Source organism: Lytechinus pictus, chromosome 13, assembly GCF_037042905.1.
Source record: "Lytechinus pictus isolate F3 Inbred chromosome 13, Lp3.0, whole genome shotgun sequence".
In the NCBI taxonomy this organism is placed as follows: domain Eukaryota; kingdom Metazoa; phylum Echinodermata; class Echinoidea; order Temnopleuroida; family Toxopneustidae; genus Lytechinus; species Lytechinus pictus.
The window spans coordinates 7,077,227-7,097,938 of NC_087257.1; the positions used below are offsets into that span (position 1 = coordinate 7,077,227).

The window sequence follows — 20,712 nt, forward strand, 5'->3', positions numbered from 1 at the left end:
ATTCCTGATTATTTTGATACCGGTACCTAATATGAGACAAACACTTCACGCATTAATGAGCAAGACGAGTTTGAAATTTTTATTTCAAAACCAGCATGCGCAGAAAAACTGGACAAGATTGGTTTGTGATACGACGACCTTGCATATTCGACGATTGGCTCATTAGCATTTCTTTTGTATTCTTTGTTGAGCATCTCTCACTGATCCCTGAAATGAGAGTGGATTCAGATTCACGCGAAAGTTTCTGCGCAAATCGTTTCTTATATGCCTCAATATTCATTGTTTGTAATCTGCCATGCGTAAACGATTTGCTAAGCTGTTGGTTTCAAATGAGAGATGAGATTCCACTCTTGCCATGAGTATCAAATTTATAGTGAAAATATATTTAATTGTAAAATCTATCTCTCAAAACGGGTTTCCTCTTTTGTGGGACGCACTGTATATTGTACAAACAAATATGATGATTCCTGCCTGATACCAATTGACTATCCAACATCATTCTCATATGCTACGTACATTAATCCTTTGATCTTTATGCTTATTTAATTGTTCATCATGACAGGCTGATGTAATGATTTATTGGCTGTTCAAAAACATAATTCAGACGTTGTTTATATTTGTTCAACATTATTTTGATAAATGGAACTGAAATGAGGAAGTATAAGAAGATGTTATGACTACTACAACTGTCATGCTGTCAAGTATGTACCCACTTCAAACCTACAAGTCTAGTTTCAATATCATATAATTTATGTATAACTATAAAATATATAGGAATAAAACTGTCAATATGCTCTGATCGAAAGTTCCAAGTAAATCTGCCGATGCCTAGCTACAATAGGAACCAGATATTTCTTGCATAGATTAATGTGATCGTTTATCCTATGATAACACTCATGCATAGATTCATATACTATATAACTCTCACTCCCTTACGGAATTCTTTATGCAAAAATTTTGTTTCAATCTGACAATCTGGTAGGATTACATAATTTGTGTATTAAACCATGAGGGGGAGCATTTGATCCATTTGCTAGTTGGGGATTTATTAATAATTTTTATTTGATTCTTCTGATTTAATATGCAATTTGATTATGGCTAAGGTCCAATTAGAGCTGCAATGCTACTTGTACTTAAAAATAATATTATTTATGATGATGGCAGAAAGAAAGGTGACAGATGTGGTGTTTGGAATGGTAATGATTGTTGTGATAATGAAGGTGATGATGATGATGATAATGATGATAATCATAATTTTGATGATGATGATAATAATTATACTTTTGATGATGGTGTTGTTGATTATGAGGAAGATTAAATTTTAAAAAATGAGTGAAAATTATGAAGTTTATGATGATGAAATGGTTGATGATGATGATAATGATGATGATGATGATAATGATGATGATGACGACGACGACGACGACGACGACGATGATGATGATGATAATGTCATCTTGATAAAGATGTTAATGCAGAGCTGCCAACCTTAATTGTGAAAAAATTATATTCTCTATTTCTTTTTATCCTATTTTCAAGACTAAAATCCAATTTTTCTATAAAATTTTGAAAAAATATCCCCAAAATAATCATTCTTAAAATTTTAATAATGCTATTTCTACAGGAAAAAGTAGTTTTTAGTGTCCCCTAATTTCCCCTTTAAAATACCCTTAAATAGAATAAAATCTGACTAATTGGCAGCTGTGATAATGTTGATACAAATCAGATGATGATGATGATGACGATGGTTTGATGATGATAATAATGACGATGATGGCATTGCTATAGCTGATGATGATGAATATGACATAGATACTGTAAATGAAATTAGTAATGTTGATAGCTCATGGAAGATGACAAAATAAATAAAATACAAAAGTCTGCCAATGATCAATGCCCAAATACAGCATTCAAAAGATGGAAGCCATTTTCGTCCTGTTAAAGTAATACTATGGTGTCTTCAAATGACAAAGTAGATATCACGTTTTTGGAGGCTCCAGGTTATATGAGAGTTGCATTAATCGCTTGGTGTTATCAATCACTTGCAAATTCCTGGAAAGAAAAGAGGGACATTAAAAAAACAATTATTCTAATTAATTGTTAACATGGAAGGAAAGTAGAGATGAAGTTAAAGTCTTAAATCATATCTACAACAAACAAATACTTACAATATATCACAGAAGATTACAGAGTGTATGAACAGTATTATCATGACACAATATTTCCCCATTGATTTCATTTGCATTTATTTTGCCCTTACCATGTGGCCTTTATATTAAATACTAAAGCAAACAAAAATAATAATAACATAAAATTGAAAAAAAATATAATAATATGGAAAATATGAAAAGGAAGGTGAATTGTACGATAAAAAAATACAGCAGACCGCACTTATTACAAGCCTTTGATACAGACTTTGGATAGGTCTATGTTTTAAAATTAAGTAATTTAACCTCTTAAAAGTAGCTCAGGGCCATACAAACTGCTTTTGCTTGACAAATTCCTTAGGGTGTCGATCCAGTATGGTCAACTGTTTGTTGACAATGACGAGAACCAATTTTACAGACAATGCGGACTCCCCCTTCCAAAGAAAGTGAGCCAGTGGGTAATTTATAAAGCTTTTCAAAATTAAGAGCGACTTTACAAAAAAATATTGATCCTTTCTTAGAAACTATATCAATACCAATGAAAATATGGCATCATTTACCACAAGAAAGGATCACCAGTCATTCGTATAGTCTCTCGTAACTTACAAACAGTTTTATGAAATACCCACTAGGCTTGTAGCCATCAATTAATTTCTATGCAAAGACATCAGACCCCTTTTTATTTCCTACCTTACATAACTAACAATCTCCTTGACGTTCTTAACGGCTGGAGGAGAGTCTAGTTTAAAGTTTTCACTCCGACAGTACTTGACCACTCTCATTATTGATGCAACCAGATGCTTTAAAGAAATAACATGGGGAGACAATCAATGCCAAATGTCGGGTATGCTTTTAAAAAGTGTATTTCTGCATTATGCAATCGATATGTGAATATGTTACATGCCATCCCAAAGCAACAATAAGTCACCCAAATGCATTTGAGATTTTTATAATTTAGCTTGATGAAGTCCAGCCTAAGCTTTAAAATGATACATAACTTTTCAAAATTGATCAACAATCACCCATACTAGTACTTGATTGAATGCAGGAGAAATTCAGAGAGACATGCAGAGACTGCAGTAAAACAAGGTTTGGAGCTCGGGGTACGCTCAATCATGAGATTTGCACATATAGTAATCTTTTGGGCCCGTATTCTGAACTCGGGTTTCAATTAAACCCTGGTTTAAAGTTGTGGTTTGACTACGAGTAGCCATGCAATTGGAGCACGAGTCCCTAACACTAAACATTCAATTGATGAACTCACATGACACCCAAATTGTTCGTAATTGTCTGGGAATGATAACTGAAGTATTTTTCTTCGTTATGAAAGCAAAATGAAACAAAATAGTAAACACAAGAAATATACAGTATAAACAGAGTTTTTGAATTTTTGCACAGAGTTAGACCATGGTCTATGTTAAGCCTGACTTCAGAATACGGGCCTTTGAAGCTAATTTTCACATTTTTACTTTTGGAAGACCAAATTACTATTTTTGCTATGTACACATAATCTTCCCCAGCGACTTATTGTTGGTCTGGGGGTGGCTGGTCACATATGGTTTATTAATCTAATTATTTAATCATTTATTAAAATATATTTCTAAGGAGAATGCTAGTGCTAGACAAAGTGCAAACAGTACAACTAAATAATGATGAAGGTTAAGATTGTTTACCCATTGATATTAGTTGATCAATAAGGAAACGGAAAACACTTACAGTAAATTGACATTTATTTGAGTCATAATTATATGAAGTCTGAAAAACAAGCACAAATTAAAACAACACAGGATATTGAAATACATTCAAAGAAATCCAACATTACAGGATATGGCCTCAAATGGACATTTCACAAATATTGATAAAAGATTCAACATGCGGATAATTTTTCTTTTAAATACATGTACATTGTATTCTCGGAGTTGGGTCTCATCTATCAGATGGAAGTAAACTTTTTGACAGAATGTAAACGCTTGAGTGAACTCTATGTCCATTTTGGTAAAGCTCACAGAATAATTTGTGCAAAAATGTTCATTTTCATGCTTTGTCATGAGAAAAAGGCAAAAAACAAAGTGATTGTGCTATACATTTATCATATTTTTCTATTTCATTTTTATCTAGCAAATGAAAGATTAGTCTGATGGGTGTTTCATAAAGCTGTTCGTAAAGTTACGCAAGACTTTACACACGACTGGTGACTTTTCTTGTGCTACACTATCCCTTTGTAGCTCACTTAGCACCTAAGATCATGTTCCAGTCGTACGTACATGTAAAGTTGTGCGCAACTTTACAAACAGCTTTATGAAACACCCACCAGGTCATATTGTCATTTGTGCAAAGATGCCTATAGCAATGTGATAAAGCTGCAGGATATTAACAAATTTTCTGGGATTATTTCAAAGTGTAAACTTGTTTGAGGATACACACTGCATAATGGAAGAGGAATCGCCTCCAGTACAGTATGTTAATATCTTCAGTAGATTTTCAGAGGTGCCATATCACTCTGATTATAGACAAGAGATTAGAGGGACAAGCCAGGGTTTATTAATAGGAAGTTTTCGCAAATGCGGCACAGAACACTTTTGGGAACATATACAGAATGTGTGGTCAAACGCGGCCCTTCATGAAAATGGGGTCTTTGTTGAGGGTTGGTGAATCGAAGCAGCAGTTTCATCCTGAACTCTGACAAACAACAGTTGCAATTTTTCGTCAGCTATGTATTACGTAGGATGAAACTACTGCTCCGTTTTACAAATTTTCGACAAAGAACTCCCTAGCCCTTCAATGTGATTTGACTTTCATTTTCAATACATTTGCTGCATTCAAGGATCCATGGCCTAGCGTCCTTTGGCAAGGCGTTAATCCACACTTTGCCACTATCCACCCAGGTGTTAAATGGGTACCGGTAAGATGTGAAAGCCGATATGTAGTATGCCTAGCAATTGAGTCTTGGAACTCTTGTTCATCTTCTTTCCTCCTCTGTATTCCCTTTTTTCATCTTCTACTGATCATCAGTTTTATTATTAATATTAGAAATATTCTACCTGGAATGAATACAACTTACCATTTTCTCAAAGTTGACGAGACCTTCGAAGTAAGTCTTATTGCCCTCGTGCGTGAAGAGCATGTCTTTGATAAGCAGTGGCATGAACGGTATGATTGGGGGCCTCATTTTTGACAGAGCTAGGCGGTACACACGATGGTTCCGCGACGGATCCATCAATGCTTCAAAGTCGGAGAAAACTCTCTTCAACTTGTTGGGAAGCTTCTGCCAATTATAAATGATTTTCAAAATGGAGAACTTAAAAGTTTATACTATCACTACGACTAACAATGCCATATTTACCAAGGGTAGACACTTCAGTTTCAAAAACTGTTCTCCCAGCGGGGCCTGTTTAACATGATGACACTATTATAACCCCAATTTTAGCTGGGCTGCCTAGGCAGTTCATGACATACAAACATCTCTATGTACTCCACATTGGAGGAATGGTCACAATTTACATAAAGAAAAGTAATAACATTAAGGAATAAAGTTAAAGAAACATTTCAAACATGTTATCAAAGACTGTCTTGTATTTTTGAATACTTTAAAAAAATATTATATATCTTGTTATCAAAGACTTTTATTTATTTTTGAATACTTTTTAAAAATTTTATGTACCTTTGAAATAATTTTTGGAAGGCTGTAATCCATATAAATGCTGTTAACCTCATTACCATCAATACCGTTTGGTGTAACACATTTTTTAAACAGTGTAGTATCGTACCTTCAACACAGCATATTTTTAAACAGTTTTGTCAGTGAATTTCATTCACTTATTTGCTCCCATTCAGTCAGATGCAAGGATATTGTGAAAAACATTTGACAAAAGTCTTCCATAATATGCTTCCCAGAACTACTTTCTAAACGGGAGGATACAAATGTGATCAAAGTTGGCTATCAACACAACCATAATTCTGAATTTTCAACAAAAGCATGAACATAATTTGAGAACACTCATACCAAAATGTACAATTTCTAGATTCCGTTTTAAATATCTATATCATTTACCTCCACAAAATCAAACTTTTAAAAATGTGCAATGCATTTAAAGTTTGAAAATGTGAGAGAAAAGCAATAAAGTGAGGGAAAACAAAATGGGGGTGAGGGGCAACCTACCTCCCATGTTTGTGCAAGTCTGCTAACACTCATATGACTGAGCCCCATGATGATGGCATAGAAAGAATTCATATTTTGATACTCCTTACAGCTGGAGAGAGAAAGAAAGAGGGAAAGAAAGAAAGGAAGGAAGGAAGGAAGGGAGGGAGGGAGGGAGGGAGGGAGGGAGGGAGGGAGGGAGGGAGGGAGGGAGGGAGGGAGGGAGGGAGGGAGGGAGGGAGGGAGGGAGGGAGGGAGGGAGGGAGGGAGGGAGGGAGGGAGGGAGGGAGGGAGGGAGGGAGGGAGGGAGGGAGGGAGGGAGGGAGGGAGGGAGGGAGGGAGGGAGGGAGGGAGGGAGGGAGGGAGGGAGGGAGGGAGGAAGGGAGGAAGGGAGGGAGGGAGGGAGGAAGGAAGGAAGGAAGGAAGGAAGGAAGGAAGGAAGGAAGGAAGGAAGGAAGGAAGGAAGGAAGGAAGGAAGGAAGGAAGGAAGGAAGGAAGGAAGGAAGGAAGGAAGGAAGGAAGGAAGGAAGGAAGGAAGGAAGGAAGGAAGGAAGGAAGGAAGGAAGGAAGGAAGGAAGGAAGGAAGGAAGGAAGGAAGGAAGGAAGGAAGGGAGGAAGGAAGGAAGGAAGGAAGGAAGGAAGGAAGAAAGAAAGAAAAAAAGAAAAAAAGAAAGAAAGAATGATAATGGAAGGGAGAGGGAAAGGAGAGAGAAAAAAAGTAAAGTGGGGGAGGTAAAAATAAAAATATAATAAGTGATTAATTAAGCTACATGTAAATTAATGAAAACGGTAAAACCAAGCTCATAAAAATAAAATAAAACCAAGACCATTATTGACTCAAATATTATGTTTTTTCCATTATTTTTTTTATTCAAATATATGAGAAAAAGAATTATCCATAACCAATATTTAAAGAATCTCAGATAACACAAATATCTGTGATAGCGTGGCATTTTTTAATCAATTTATCATCAGTCTCTAATTTCATAAAGGCTTGTTTTGCTAATCAATGCACCATTTCTATAACATGTTTACTATCATTCATCAAATTGGATGATTTCATTAGTTCAAAACCATTATCACAAATCTGTTATTATAACACGTTTTATGGAATATGGGCACCAGTATTATTATGATAATAGCCTGATGATGTTCATAAAATATCAGAGATTTATGATGGGAGAGGTTCAAAGTCTTAGCATATGGAATCATTACAGAACTCGTTTCAAACAATACAACTATTGATGGACTTTAGAAATCATAAATTTATGGATTATTACTGGAAAGAAAAATCATTAACCCAAATTAAACTGTAAAACAAATGATGATACAGAGTTATACTCAACAATGGTGACCTACAAAGACAATTAATGTGATACTAGTTACACTAAAAGTACTAGGCTATTTCAGAAGGGGGTGGCATGTTGGCCCCCTTCCGATCTCAGCCGCCGTTCAGGCGATCGCACAGCAATTTGGCGATTACACTCTTTAAATCACAAACTACAAGCCATTATGAAACAAAAAAAACATATTTCTTTCTTTGTTTTCATCTTTATTCAATGATATTCAATGAAGATCATTACAAACCTTTCAGCAAATAAATTGATGATCATTAAATCATATAAAAAACAGTACCCTATTCTGGTAAATAAAGGATACATGTTTGGCATAGTTAGGGCATCAAAATTGCCAAAAACCCTCTTGGGTGAAAACAACTTTACTTGATTTGAAAATTGTTCAAATCATTTCAAACTTAAGTGAAAACACTTCATATGATGATGCATTGGGTGAGCTAGGATTACCAATTCTATTGTCCCGAAGAAAAAAAACTTACTCAAGATTTTGCTATTTGTTTTGAAAAAAAAATAACTTATGTCAGTCTGGTTACCTCCTCAAAGATATAACTTTCTTTGAAATGCAAACAAATATACTGAATTCAAATACAAGACAAACAGATTTAAAAACATGCAGTGCCCTCCCTAATCTTGTACGTGTGCTTAACAAATATTGCAAATCATAACTGAAATAATTTGAAAATTCTTAAACGTTTGATATATATACATGGTTAGAAATTGTGAATTCTTTTTAATAACCATTGACTTATTGTATTTTTAAAAGTTTTTATTATGAATGATTTTATCAATCTATCATATGCATTCTCCTGTTACCCGGTATTCATTCATCTTTATCAATAACTTACTGTGCAAATGTATGTGAATAATTTTAACTGTCTGTATTTTTTTACCATGTATTTTTAATTGATACCCTGTAAAGCATGTGTAATTCAGTTTTTACTGCGATACATGTCTATTGAATAAACCATTAAATGAATGAGGTAATACATCTACTCACTGGGCAGCTATTTTGATGAACTTCTTGAGGAGGTGAACCCGTTTGCTGATATTTGACGTCAGGCAAAGTTCAGTGACAACCCAAGATTGCACTTCATTAAACCGGCGTAGGAAGACATCTAGATTTGCTGTGATGCGCCGGTATTTGTGCCTCCCAAATGTGTGATAGATAAACTCACACTTTTCATAATGTAAAAATAAAAAAAGATAATATAAAAGTAATTTGATCAGTTAATCTAAATATATTTTTGTCAATATTGCACTACATGTCTATTTCGAACAATAAATTATGGATGTTCAGTTTTTTCATTTTCATTTTTCATTAGCATGATACTTTTATTATTTGAATTTGACTTGACTAGAAGTTACCAAAACAGTATACAAGTACATGTACATGCATAATAAAAAATATGTTATGGCATTATTCTTATTTCCTTGGTCAAATATCTATAGATTTCCTCCTTAAAAAATTAAGAAATTTTTGTTAATTATCATGTGGGACTTGTGCCTATACAAGCATTCTTTCTAACAAACTTGGGTCTCGAGCTTTCTTAAGGCCACCGCACACCTTACGACTGTTCGCGATCCGATTTTGGAACAAATTGCATTTTGCTCATTTTCTGAAAATGTGAATGGAACATATCATTTTATTTGAGGTTAAAATTAATTGAAAGAATGCTAATATAACCATTTTGAAAGATTGCAAGCCTTTATTTTGGAGTAAAGACCAAATTAGCTTCAAATCGTAGCCAATCGTACGACTGCCATGACGTCATTACGACTATATATTAAATTTGCTTTTATTCTAAGAACGATGATAGCATAGTCACAGATTTGAACATAGGTATTCGTAGAACATTACACAGTAAGATTTTCCAAGTGTCAATACTAGCATCAAATTCTACTACATTTTATTCTGAAATCGGGTCGCAGACCAATCGTAAGGTGTGCGGTCGCCTTTAGACGAAGCTTTCATCAACTTCTGTCAAAGAGAGACTTAATCCTTATCTTAACCCTTACTAGACCACAACTAGACTATGCAGTTTATTGCTCCATAGGACCCCTATACATCCAGAAATATGAAATATTAATTCTATTCTCACATAGACCAAGTGTATATTAGACTAAACGGTTATAGCCTAACTGAAAATTGGAACAGAATAGACGAACTAAGGGGGTGTTACAAGAAAATATTTGCGATCAATTGCAAATATTCTGTCGAAAATTTACAACTGATAGATCAACGTTAGCTGTAGCAAATCAGATTAAACTTCTTGTTTCAAGGAGCAATTAGCAATCAATCAATAATTTGCAATTAACTGCATGACATATGATTGATTTAGGGACCAAAATTTGACTTGCAATTGATCGCAAGTTTCTTGCAACACCCCATTATTATTGAGACTACTATACACCATGTGGGATGAGACAAAACCAAAAGAAAATAAGACAAATGAGACAAAACCAAAAGAAAATAAAACAAATGAGACAAAACCAAAAGAAAATAAGACAAATGAGACAAAACCAAAAGAAAATAAAACAAATGAGACAAAACCAAACGAAAATAAGACAAATGAGACAAAACCAAAAGAAAATAAAACAAATGAGACAAAACCAAAAGAAAATAAGACAAATGAGACAAAACCAAAAGAAAATAAAACAAATGAGACAAAACCAAAAGAAAATAAGACAAATGAGACAAAACCAAAAGAAAATAAAACAAATGAGACAAAACCAAAAGAAAATAAAACAAATGAGACAAAACCAAAAGAAAATAAAACAAATGAGACAAAACCAAAAGAAAATAAAACAAATCAGTCCACCCTTGCCTTATTTTCCCTCCCTTTTTTCTCAACATATTTCTTTCTTATTTTCTCTCTCTATATCTCTCTCTTTTTTTCTTTCATACTATCTATAATACAACAAATTGGCAACACTTATCATTATTCATTGGGAAACTATAAAATACAAGCTCTGCTTTTAAATAGTTTTCCATTCATATTCTCATTTTCATATGTGCCTCTCTAATCTGCAACTTCAAATGATATTACCATTGATTTATGTCTCTTGAATTATTGTATTGTACTATTTGCTATCAATCATTTATTCTTTCTTGTCGAACGTTATTAAGTACTATATTTTGTGACATAGGCCTACATGTATATGAAAAAGAAACCAAACTGAAACAGAAACTGACAAACCAAGTGGTAATTTAACTCTTCAAGGAGCTATAATACGTACCTCATGAGTACATAGAAAGAGCTGCCAGTCATACATTGTCATTTGATAGGCGAGCTCTCTTGAACTCGTTGGCTCGAGGAATGAGACGGAGCCCTCGCTTGGTCCCTCTTGTTCAGGCAATGGTGTCTGTGAATATCAGCATGAATTTAGATCAATGGAATATTTCAAAATGACAGTCTATGCCACTGCAAAGTGAACATTGCAAGAAAGGTGACACCAGGGTAGATTTTTTTTTGTGGGGATGGGGGGAGTGAGGTGAAACAAGGGTAGCATATTATTTTTCGCAATGAAATAATGGGGCAATTGATAGAGCTTTGCGACCTTATTGTAATACGGGTGATGATGAACACATATGAGCACTTTAAAACAAGATATTTTAACAGGAGGATGATATAAAATACATGAAAATATAATGAACTTTGCCCTCTGTGTAAAGAATACACTCATATATCAATATCCTTATGCAATAACAGTACTCTCTCCTAAATATTCACCTTATATCATACTGTTGGGAGAGTAAAAATGAAAACAATAACTGTCTAACCTCTACCCTACTCTCCCTCCCTTCCCCTACCCTCCCTCCCCCTCCCTCCCTCTCCCCTGGACTTTTGACTCACCAAGGCATCTAAGTGATCTCTAGGGGCTATAAATATTCTACCATTACAGCTCAAACTCGTCGCTATGCAGACGTCTTTCTGATGGAATGATAAACGTTCTGAAAATAAAATTTACAAAAGAGCAAAATAAATCATCATCATCCAAGAATGTGTTTTTACAGTTTCTCAGCAGTTTTCTACCAAAATCAAGGGTTCAAGGTTCAAAGTTTATTCACATCAATATTTCACACTTTCAAACAGCAACAATTCAATACAAACGACTTAATAGATGATACAATTTTTGTTTAGATAAGCGTAAATAAATATCCCTGTAAAAATAAAATATGAAATGCAAACATAATCAAATTACAATAAAAAAGTACTAGAAAGTATTCTTGTAGTTGGTTCTAAAATAATGACGAAGAAAGAAAATGAGAGATGTGGATACGAGGGAGCCAAAAAATAGAATCAAAACTTGTTGGTTTGGAGACATCACACATTTCTTTATTCAAATAAGCACTTGGTTGACTCATCGCATTTTGTTCAAACTAATATTGCATTACTACTATGCATTACGAAAATACACCGTTTGGGGTTTCACCGCTGTTGGGGTCGCAAACTGCGGTAATAGACCCCATTTTTCGTTTGAAACTCTCATTTCTCATTTGAACATTTCCAAGCCCCGATAAACCCATCTTGGCCAGGTAATCCCCGTTGTCTCAATTTCACCTCCACTGGCCAGTAAAGCCAAGGACGAAATGATAAACAACAGCTGTTTTATTACGTAATACTTCTCTGCCTGAAGAAGGAACTTCGGAATTAAATTATTGTCTTCGATATTTAATCACGTTTTCAAAGGCATATTGTATTCAGACATCCAATATTAGTCCTTTTTCAATTTCGAACGAAGAAAATCGACCTCGAAATAAGGAAATAAAGCGAATAAAAATTAGGTTATGCTTTGCATGCAGGGACTGCCCTTAAAGTGCTGCGCACACGATGCATTCACCGCGTGTATATACACGGAACTCCATAGCAGGCTCTTAGACACGTTGCAATCCATCGTGTGTGACCCCCTGCTGTGCTGGGCTGTCGCGTTATCTTCAGACCGAGGTCAAGAAACAGGTGTTTTGATACTTAAATTTCTTGCTTGGGGGCAGTTCGGGATTATAGTGGTTGGAGAAGAGAATTGGTGAAAACGATCTGGGGTATAGCCTTCTCAAACGGAGGTATTTCGTCATGGATATTATGTTTCACTATTAGCAAAATATCTCCTTGGTTTTTAACTGACATGAGATCAGGGAGTCATATTGCAAAAGGAAGTGTGTTCAAATGCAACTCAATGAATAAATGCAATTGATATTCAACCAATGAAATTAGCGGCAGATAATCACCAAAATATCTTCTCTGATTGTAGGAGTTGCACTATTGTTTCACCAACATACCTCTAGAGGATTGGACCTCAAACAGCACCGGATCATTACCTTAACACACCATCTCTGATTTTATGAGCTAAGCCAATGTTTAACCAACATACCTCCTGGTTAATGACCTGACATAGCACCAGGGCATTACTAAAACATACTGTCTCTCTTTGTATTAGTTATGCAAATGTTTAACCAACAATTAAAGCAATGACCTGACATATCAACAGATCACTACCAAAACACATCTGTTTTAAATAAAATGTAATTGTTGAGCTAGTATTTAATCAACGTACATCCTGAGAATTTGACCTGACAAAGCAATATTAATGTATCATTACTAAAACAAACTGTTTCTCATTGTATGAGGTATGCCAATGTTTAACCATCAATTAAAGCAATGACCTGACATATCACCAGATCACTACCAAAACACATCTGTGTTAATGTAAGTGTTGAGCTAGTGTTTAATCAACATATATACTTCCTGGTGATTTGACCTCACAAAGCATCAGATCATTACAAAGACACATTTTTTTCTGATTGTATGAGGTATGCTAATGTATAACCAACAATTAAACAAATGACCTGACATTGCACCACATCGTTACAAAAAATAGATCTTTTCTAATTTTTAAAGTTAAAGTAGAAGTCCACCTTGAAGAAAATTTTGTTGTAAAAATGGCAGATAAAAATAGTAAAATATATTGGTGAAGGTTTGAGGAAAATCCATTTAATATAAAGAAAGTCATTAGAATTTTAAGTATTGGATTAGTGACGTCATAAACAAGCAGCTGCCTCATATGTTATGTAATATGAAATGCATAAATTTCAATTTGTCAATGGTTCATGATGACTTATTTTTGTTTTTGTTTTATGAACAGCTGTGAAATGATTTTTCTATTGATATACTGAATGTACAATTAAACAAATTTTCAATTTTCTGAGAAAATAACATTTCATCGATTTTTAAAACCATATTATGCAGAAAAGCTGCTTGCGTTTGATGTCACAAATCAAATAATTTAAATTCAAATAACTTTTTTATTCTTTGATGGATTTTTCTCAAATCTTCGGCAATATCTTTCATTTTTTTTCAGTTATTTTTACAATCATCTTTTTGTCAGGGTGACCTTTCCCTTTAACCTGGTATTTAATCAACATACCTCCTGAGGATTTTACTTCACATAGCACCAGGTCATTCCCAAGACACATCTTCTCTGATACCGTCTGAATGATGTTTGTTACTGAGGTATCCATGGTAACCCGGAGTGTTGTGTAGGTGTGGTCAGCACAATAGACCTTGAATATTGCTGGAAATATAATAAAAGGGAAGTGCTAAGAATATCATTTATATCATAACAGAAAGTGCATGTGGAGTGAGTTGTGATCTGAGGCTAATTGTTCCTAAAGACATAAAATCCAGCAACTAGAGTTTCAATCAACCACATTTGAACTTTACCCTCATAAGACGGGGGGCTAATCAGCTGCAACCTACGACATTTTCCGCGATAAATCTGCTGCAGGAAATTTTTTACTCAAATTAATTTATCATGTTTTGCAGAATAAAGTTCCTGATAAATTCCATAACATGAGTAATTTTAAAACAATGAAATATAGTAAATTTGATCAGAATCCTACAAAAAAATCTGTGAATAAGAAATTTGCAGTTTGGGGGCATTACTTGGTTAATTAGAGGAAACTTTAAATATTTCATGCATAAGTTTGCATGATTGATTAGTTATGATACTTTTCGAAGAATTTTTGATGGCTGATATCATAAGCCCTTAGGTATCAAATCAGCCCAGTCTATTTAATGTTAAGTAAAATTTTCTTACTTTCCGTTTAGATGCAACACTTTCTACAATATATAGGTCACTGATCTGAGGTTTTTATGACTATTATACAGATTTATAATCTTATTTACATAAGAATGAAAAAGAAATGAAACCAAGATTCTTAAAGGTCAAGTCCACCCCAACAAAATGTTGATTTGAATCAATAGAGAAAAATCAGACAAGCACAATGCTGAAAATTTCATCAAAATCGGATGTAAAATAAGTTTCGCTTATTTTTAACAAAATAGTTATATGAACGAGCCAGCTACATCCAAATTAGAGAGTCGATGATGTCACTCACTTACTATTTCTTTTGTTTTTTATTGTTTGAATTATACAATGTTTCAATTTTTACGAATTTGACGTTTAGGACCTCCTTGCCTGAACCGCAAAATGTTAAAATAATGGAATTCCACGTATTCAGGGAGGAATGAAACTTCATTTCACATGACAATGACGAGAAAATCAAAATATTTCATAATTCATGTAATAAAATACAAAAGAAATAGTGAGTGAGTGATGTCATCAGTTCCCTCATTTGCATGCCGACCGAGATGTGCGTATAACTCTTTTGTGAAATGAAGCGAAACTTTAAATGTCATAACTTTCTTATTTTACATCCGATTTTGATGAAATTTTCAGTGTTATGCTTGTTGATTTTTTTCTCTTTTTATTCAAATCAAGTTTTTGTTGGGGTGGACTTGTCCTTTAACAGTCAAACTAATATATGTTCGTACATGTATAGGATGCAATTAAAGCAAATTTCATCCAATGCTCAAGTGACCAAGCGGTGCTTTTAGAAAAGAGAAACAATTATTAGACAAAAAGTAAACGGGTAATAAAAAAGAAGGATGACAAAGATTGCCAAAATACTTTGATCATATTCATAGTCTCATTTTATCCGACAGTTACCATAGTAACAGTGCTTCTCAGCTCATCAAATTCAAGGAAAGATGTCAGATCTGACGATTTATCAGACAAAAATGTTGATGAAACGCCCCGAGTAGTAGCATATGAACTGCATCAGGCTAATAACAATTCAATAGAATAGAATATGCATACAGCTGAACCTTCAAATAACAATGATAACATGAGAAAGGAATAAAATAAAGATAAACAGTATCTTACTTTCGTCTTTAGCTTTGATTGGTGTCCTATGAAGCTCATCTTCCATGTGGGTTCTTGATTCACTTAATACCTGGAATTATAACGGCAGTGTTTTTTTTAAAGCAAATCATCAGTAATTTTCACTGACTTGGTTTGTTTAGAGCAAATCAGATGCAAGAATTTCAGTAGCTTATAACATTTGCCAGTGAAAATCACTGATTAATTGTTTCATGAAATGCTCCAAGGGACTGAAAAATACAAGTGTTTTAACACTTAGCTTTCCATCATAATTCCACGCCGAAAGATATGGTAACACACTACCATTGAGAAAACAAGCCGGCACATTTCAGAGACAAAACTCAAATTCATCAAAAAACAGTTTCTATTATGGTAACTTTGCCATCCAATGGCAACTACATGTAACATGATGGAATGCTGATCAACAGCCAATCAAAATCAAGGATTTCAATCAAGTCACCATTGCATGGCAGAGTTACCCTTATGCTAACTTGTACATGTAGTTCTGGGTGTCACACGCGTAAAAAAATCCCCATAGGCTTGTGTGTTAAAATGGCACTTTAGAAACATTCATAAAAAATAAATGTGAAAGTAGAGGGTCAAATGTTTACTACCTTTGGATAGGATATCTGACATTCCATATCTAACCAGAGAAGGGTATCGTAGCCAGCTCATTTTAAAAATAAATCGCCATTTATGAAGATAACTATGATGCGGTCAAATTCATCAACCGAAACAGTAAAATAGCCCCAATTCTTCCGCCAGTCAAAAAATAGTTCCAAATCATTGATATATCTTCCCAATTTGGGCAAAGGAAGTTCAGTAGTTACCATTTCTAGAATCAGTGTTAGATTTTGAATCATATTCATACACTTTTGCCAATCAGCAATATCAAATTGAAAAAATTTGAATGGGTTGGGTCGAACGAATATCTTTAGCCCTCCTGATGTAATTAGGCTCTTGGCACCCCAGGGTTCTGAACCCATAATGCATCATTGTCAGCAGTGTAGTCTTGTTATATAAACCCACTTGAATGGTAACAAACTTCACTATTCATTACATTTACACTCCAATAATAATGTTCAGGGAATAATTTTGCTTTACAAACTTGAATAGCATTTTCTATCATAAAAGAAAAGCTCTTAATGGACAGTCCTATGATAGGCTATGTAAAAATATGCTATACAAAAGACTTTATGCATAGCAGTCTTTCAAAAATGTGGAGCAAATTGCGATGCGATACCAGGAAAATTATTCCCTGAATGTTACCAAGTAGCTATAAACAGGCACTTTTCTGAGAGAGAAATGTTAGTTTCTCTTTGCAACTGAAATTATAGGCTAATTTATTTTCTGGATTATCAAGAGATTATATCTGAAAGGTTCATTTTTAGACTAGATATTTGAAAAAATGAAAAAAAAATGAAAATCCATATTTTATGTTCAAAATATACATGAAATGAAATACTCCAAAAATTAGCATTGCCCAATTGATCGTGGGCCCAGCAGCCGCTGTGCAGCGCCAGATCAACGAGGCTCTATCCCTTTAACCATTGAACGCCAAACAGGGTAGCAGCAACTCCCATCTTTTAACATCTTTTGGTCTGACGTGGCCGGGGTTTGAACCCCAGACCTCCTGGTTGTCAGACGGACGCTCTACCTTCTGAGCCAACACAACAGACACCACACAGTTCACTCCTCCTTTAATATTTCCGTAATCGAGTGATCTCACCTGAGTCTGTACTTGCCACGTATGAGAACTAGAATCCTTGGTGGACTTGACGGCTTTTAGGACCTGTTCCAGACTGGCTAGAGGGTCCTGGAGACTCGGGTAGGCAGGACAATCATCACACACTGCTGAGAACAATGTCTAGAGGTGGATCGCATAAAGATAATTCATTAGGACAAAAATAATGCACTCTATGTTCATGTTCAAGTTCAAGTTTCAATCTATTCATTTTCACTTTAAAAAAAAATTAAATAACAAACCTCTCTCTATATTTACGGATATACAAAACAAATAAATGTCATAAGAAATACTTCATTTACAAACATATCTACAGAAAATGATTGTTTAAATACATGTTTTGATAATCAAACAAAATACAGATTATACATGTAATTAACATATGAAAATGAAAAACCGGTTAATATGAAAAATTTGCCATTGTTTCATGTGGAAATATTATAGAGTAAATTCCTTTTGAAGTCTATATTTCAGCTCTAAAATTATTTATTATGTCTCCATTTCAGGAATGATTAGCATCATTCAGGGTATAAAAAAATATCCCAAAACAAGAAAAAAACAACTTTGAAAAAAAAATTATTCTATTATAGGATGGCAGAATACCTCTAAGAACTGCATGATAGTTGTGTCCTGTTTGAAGGCATACCCAGCTACCACATGCCACAGACAAACCAGCTGGACCACTCGTCTCTTGTTGTTGACTATGTAATCTATCGTCTCTTGCTCGGGACCTCTCGATGTCCTCTCTGAGTGATAGGTATGTCCTTAGTCAAGGAACCCTCATTCTAAACATTTTAGTACTTTTCAACAAGAATGTTCAAAAAGAGATATTCTGGGTCCCATAACACAAAGGGTAGCAATCAATCGTAGGCTTGATTTTTATGATTGATTGTACATTGCAGTCTCTGTAATCAATTGCAGGAAAGTGTGTCTACGATCATTGCTAGGCTTTGTGTTACGGGCCCTGGATAAAGACTGTTCAAACAACGTCAAATTTTATATGATTTAGTGTTACTGGTTTTTAGGGAAATTATTTGCTTTATATTCCTGTGAGTTTCTTATTTTGTTTAATAAAAGTTATCTTAATTATTCAACCAACCTGCTATATTATATAGACTTATTAAAATAATTTTTCCTTTTTTTTCTTCAAATAAAATGAAAAGAACTCAGTAATAAGAATTCATGATAAAGAAAGAGAGACAGAAGTATAGAAAAGAAGCTTAGGAGTAAAATATGTACACATAGAGAGAGAGACAATGTGTAAAAGAAAATTTAAGGTTGAGTGATGCTGATGATATACAGCATTTACATTGCACCAATATTCTATTCATAGGTGCAGCCTTATCAAATTAAGTTCATGACTACACATTTCCTGAAATAAATGAGTTTTAAGGCAAAATTTGAAGAGTTCTATGCTAAAAACCTTCAAGAAGCAAAGTAGGGAGGGAATCCCAAAGATGTGGATCAATAAATGAAAAAGCAGTATCCCTATCCCCTTATAATAGAAGGATAAATGAGGTTTCATGGTGTAGTGGTGCTGACTCTCGCCTTTCAATCAGAGGGTCATGTCTTTTAATCCCACCCGGTGCTAGCGTCATTTGGCAAGGTGTTGATCTGCCTTTGCCACTCTCCATTCAGGTGCTAATTGGGTACCCGGTAGGATGCGAAAGTTATTGTATATTTGAATTTGCCAGCGCCATTATGAGGCTGCGATTAATGCAAAAAATGCTCCCCAGGGAGTGGAAATTGTGCAATTTCGTGTGGGATGGAAAGCGCGCTTTGAGCCGTATATGGGAAAAGCGCTAAATGAAAATTAGCAACTATTATTATTATTATCATAGATGAATTAGAGACAAATAAGGAAGAGGGGAGACCATCCATGCAATAAATTACAAGATATTTAACAAATGAAATATGACTTTAATTTGTTTGAGGATATTGTTGAAGAAGGGCAGGGCACAGCTTCTCGCTTGGCATGAAGACAATATGCGTTAATAAGAAATCTTCCAGGAATGTGTCTGTTGGGTCGTACTTGCTATCTATCCTTGTCTCTAGAAGATGCTCCAACATCTTCTCTGGAACACCGGCCATTACTGAATACCTACGAAAAAACAAACAGCGAAACCTGTGTTAGTGGCCACCTCTCTATAGAGCAGCAACCTACCGGGGGTGGCTGCTTCAAACCTTTTCCCTTGGAGGCACATCACAGCGGTGCTCAAAAGTTAGTGAACCCCACCACAAAAGGAACATTCTTAAAAGGATTCAAGTTATTGTATGTTTTATATATTTAATTGTGAAGTCAGGTGATAAAATGCACTTTGAATAGCTGTAATCCCCCTGGTCCTTACCCGATGCTCGGCCGTCATACCAGGCCAGCAGCGCCTCCGTTATGCATTCCCCGATATCTGCCTCACAAAGAAAAGTTGCGCTAAATGTCAATAAAGCTCAAGATTGGATCAAAATAATGCTGAATTATGCTGCTTTAGAGCTAGAATTATGATCAGAAAATACAATTTCGTCGCTGAAATGTTAATTAAAACCATTCGCAGATGGGGAAAAGGAAGTGACCTTGTGATTATGGAGTGTGCAGCCCAAATTCAAGAACCCGCGAATATGTTTTGAAGCCGCCAAGTGCGAAAAATTGATCCCGAGAAAATAACAGCGTTTACAGTATTCAATTATGAAGTCAGGTGATAAAATATCACATTCAATAAAGTTTGTCTCTCTGGGCTCGCTGAACATTGTAATGTTGTCGTCTACACTCAACACTTAACATGAAGGAGTTCATTGTATGTTATGGTTCACTAAGTTTTGAGCACAACTGTAGTTGTATTAGAACTTGTCTATAGCCTGTCTATAAATGCCACATTTTGTGTTTTCCTTTGTTGATCACTATTGACAGGTTACACTGTAGGACATTTTTGCATGAAATACACACAACTCACCACATATTTTTAGAAACAAAATGCAAAAACATTCATCGGTTAGAAAGGCAATAAAGGATATAACTTTATCCAATATAGATCCTTTGTATCTAAACATCTGCTGGGGTATAATAATAATAATGATGATGATGATGATGATGATGATGATAATGATAATAATAAT

The 20,712-nt window shown here is 34.7% G+C and overlaps 1 protein-coding gene across 1 annotated transcript in view; it reads right to left on the reverse strand.

Annotated features, from left to right (window-relative positions):
* Positions 1-1,896: 1,896 nt before the first annotated feature.
* LOC129273934 (rap guanine nucleotide exchange factor 4-like) overlaps positions 1,897-20,712 on the reverse strand; it is a 40,900-nt gene continuing 22,084 nt past the window's right edge. Inside the window, exons 6-17 of the mRNA XM_064108691.1 lie at positions 19,544-19,705; positions 18,208-18,361; positions 17,590-17,727; positions 15,864-15,933; positions 14,064-14,210; positions 11,495-11,592; positions 10,878-11,003; positions 8,638-8,816; positions 6,307-6,397; positions 5,209-5,412; positions 2,838-2,947; positions 1,897-2,052 (exon numbers count right to left, since the gene is read on the reverse strand). Coding sequence (XP_063964761.1) covers positions 1,980-2,052; positions 2,838-2,947; positions 5,209-5,412; positions 6,307-6,397; positions 8,638-8,816; positions 10,878-11,003; positions 11,495-11,592; positions 14,064-14,210; positions 15,864-15,933; positions 17,590-17,727; positions 18,208-18,361; positions 19,544-19,705 — 1,552 coding nt within the window. The 3' untranslated portion in view covers positions 1,897-1,979. The remainder of the gene's footprint in view (positions 2,053-2,837; positions 2,948-5,208; positions 5,413-6,306; positions 6,398-8,637; positions 8,817-10,877; positions 11,004-11,494; positions 11,593-14,063; positions 14,211-15,863; positions 15,934-17,589; positions 17,728-18,207; positions 18,362-19,543; positions 19,706-20,712) is intronic.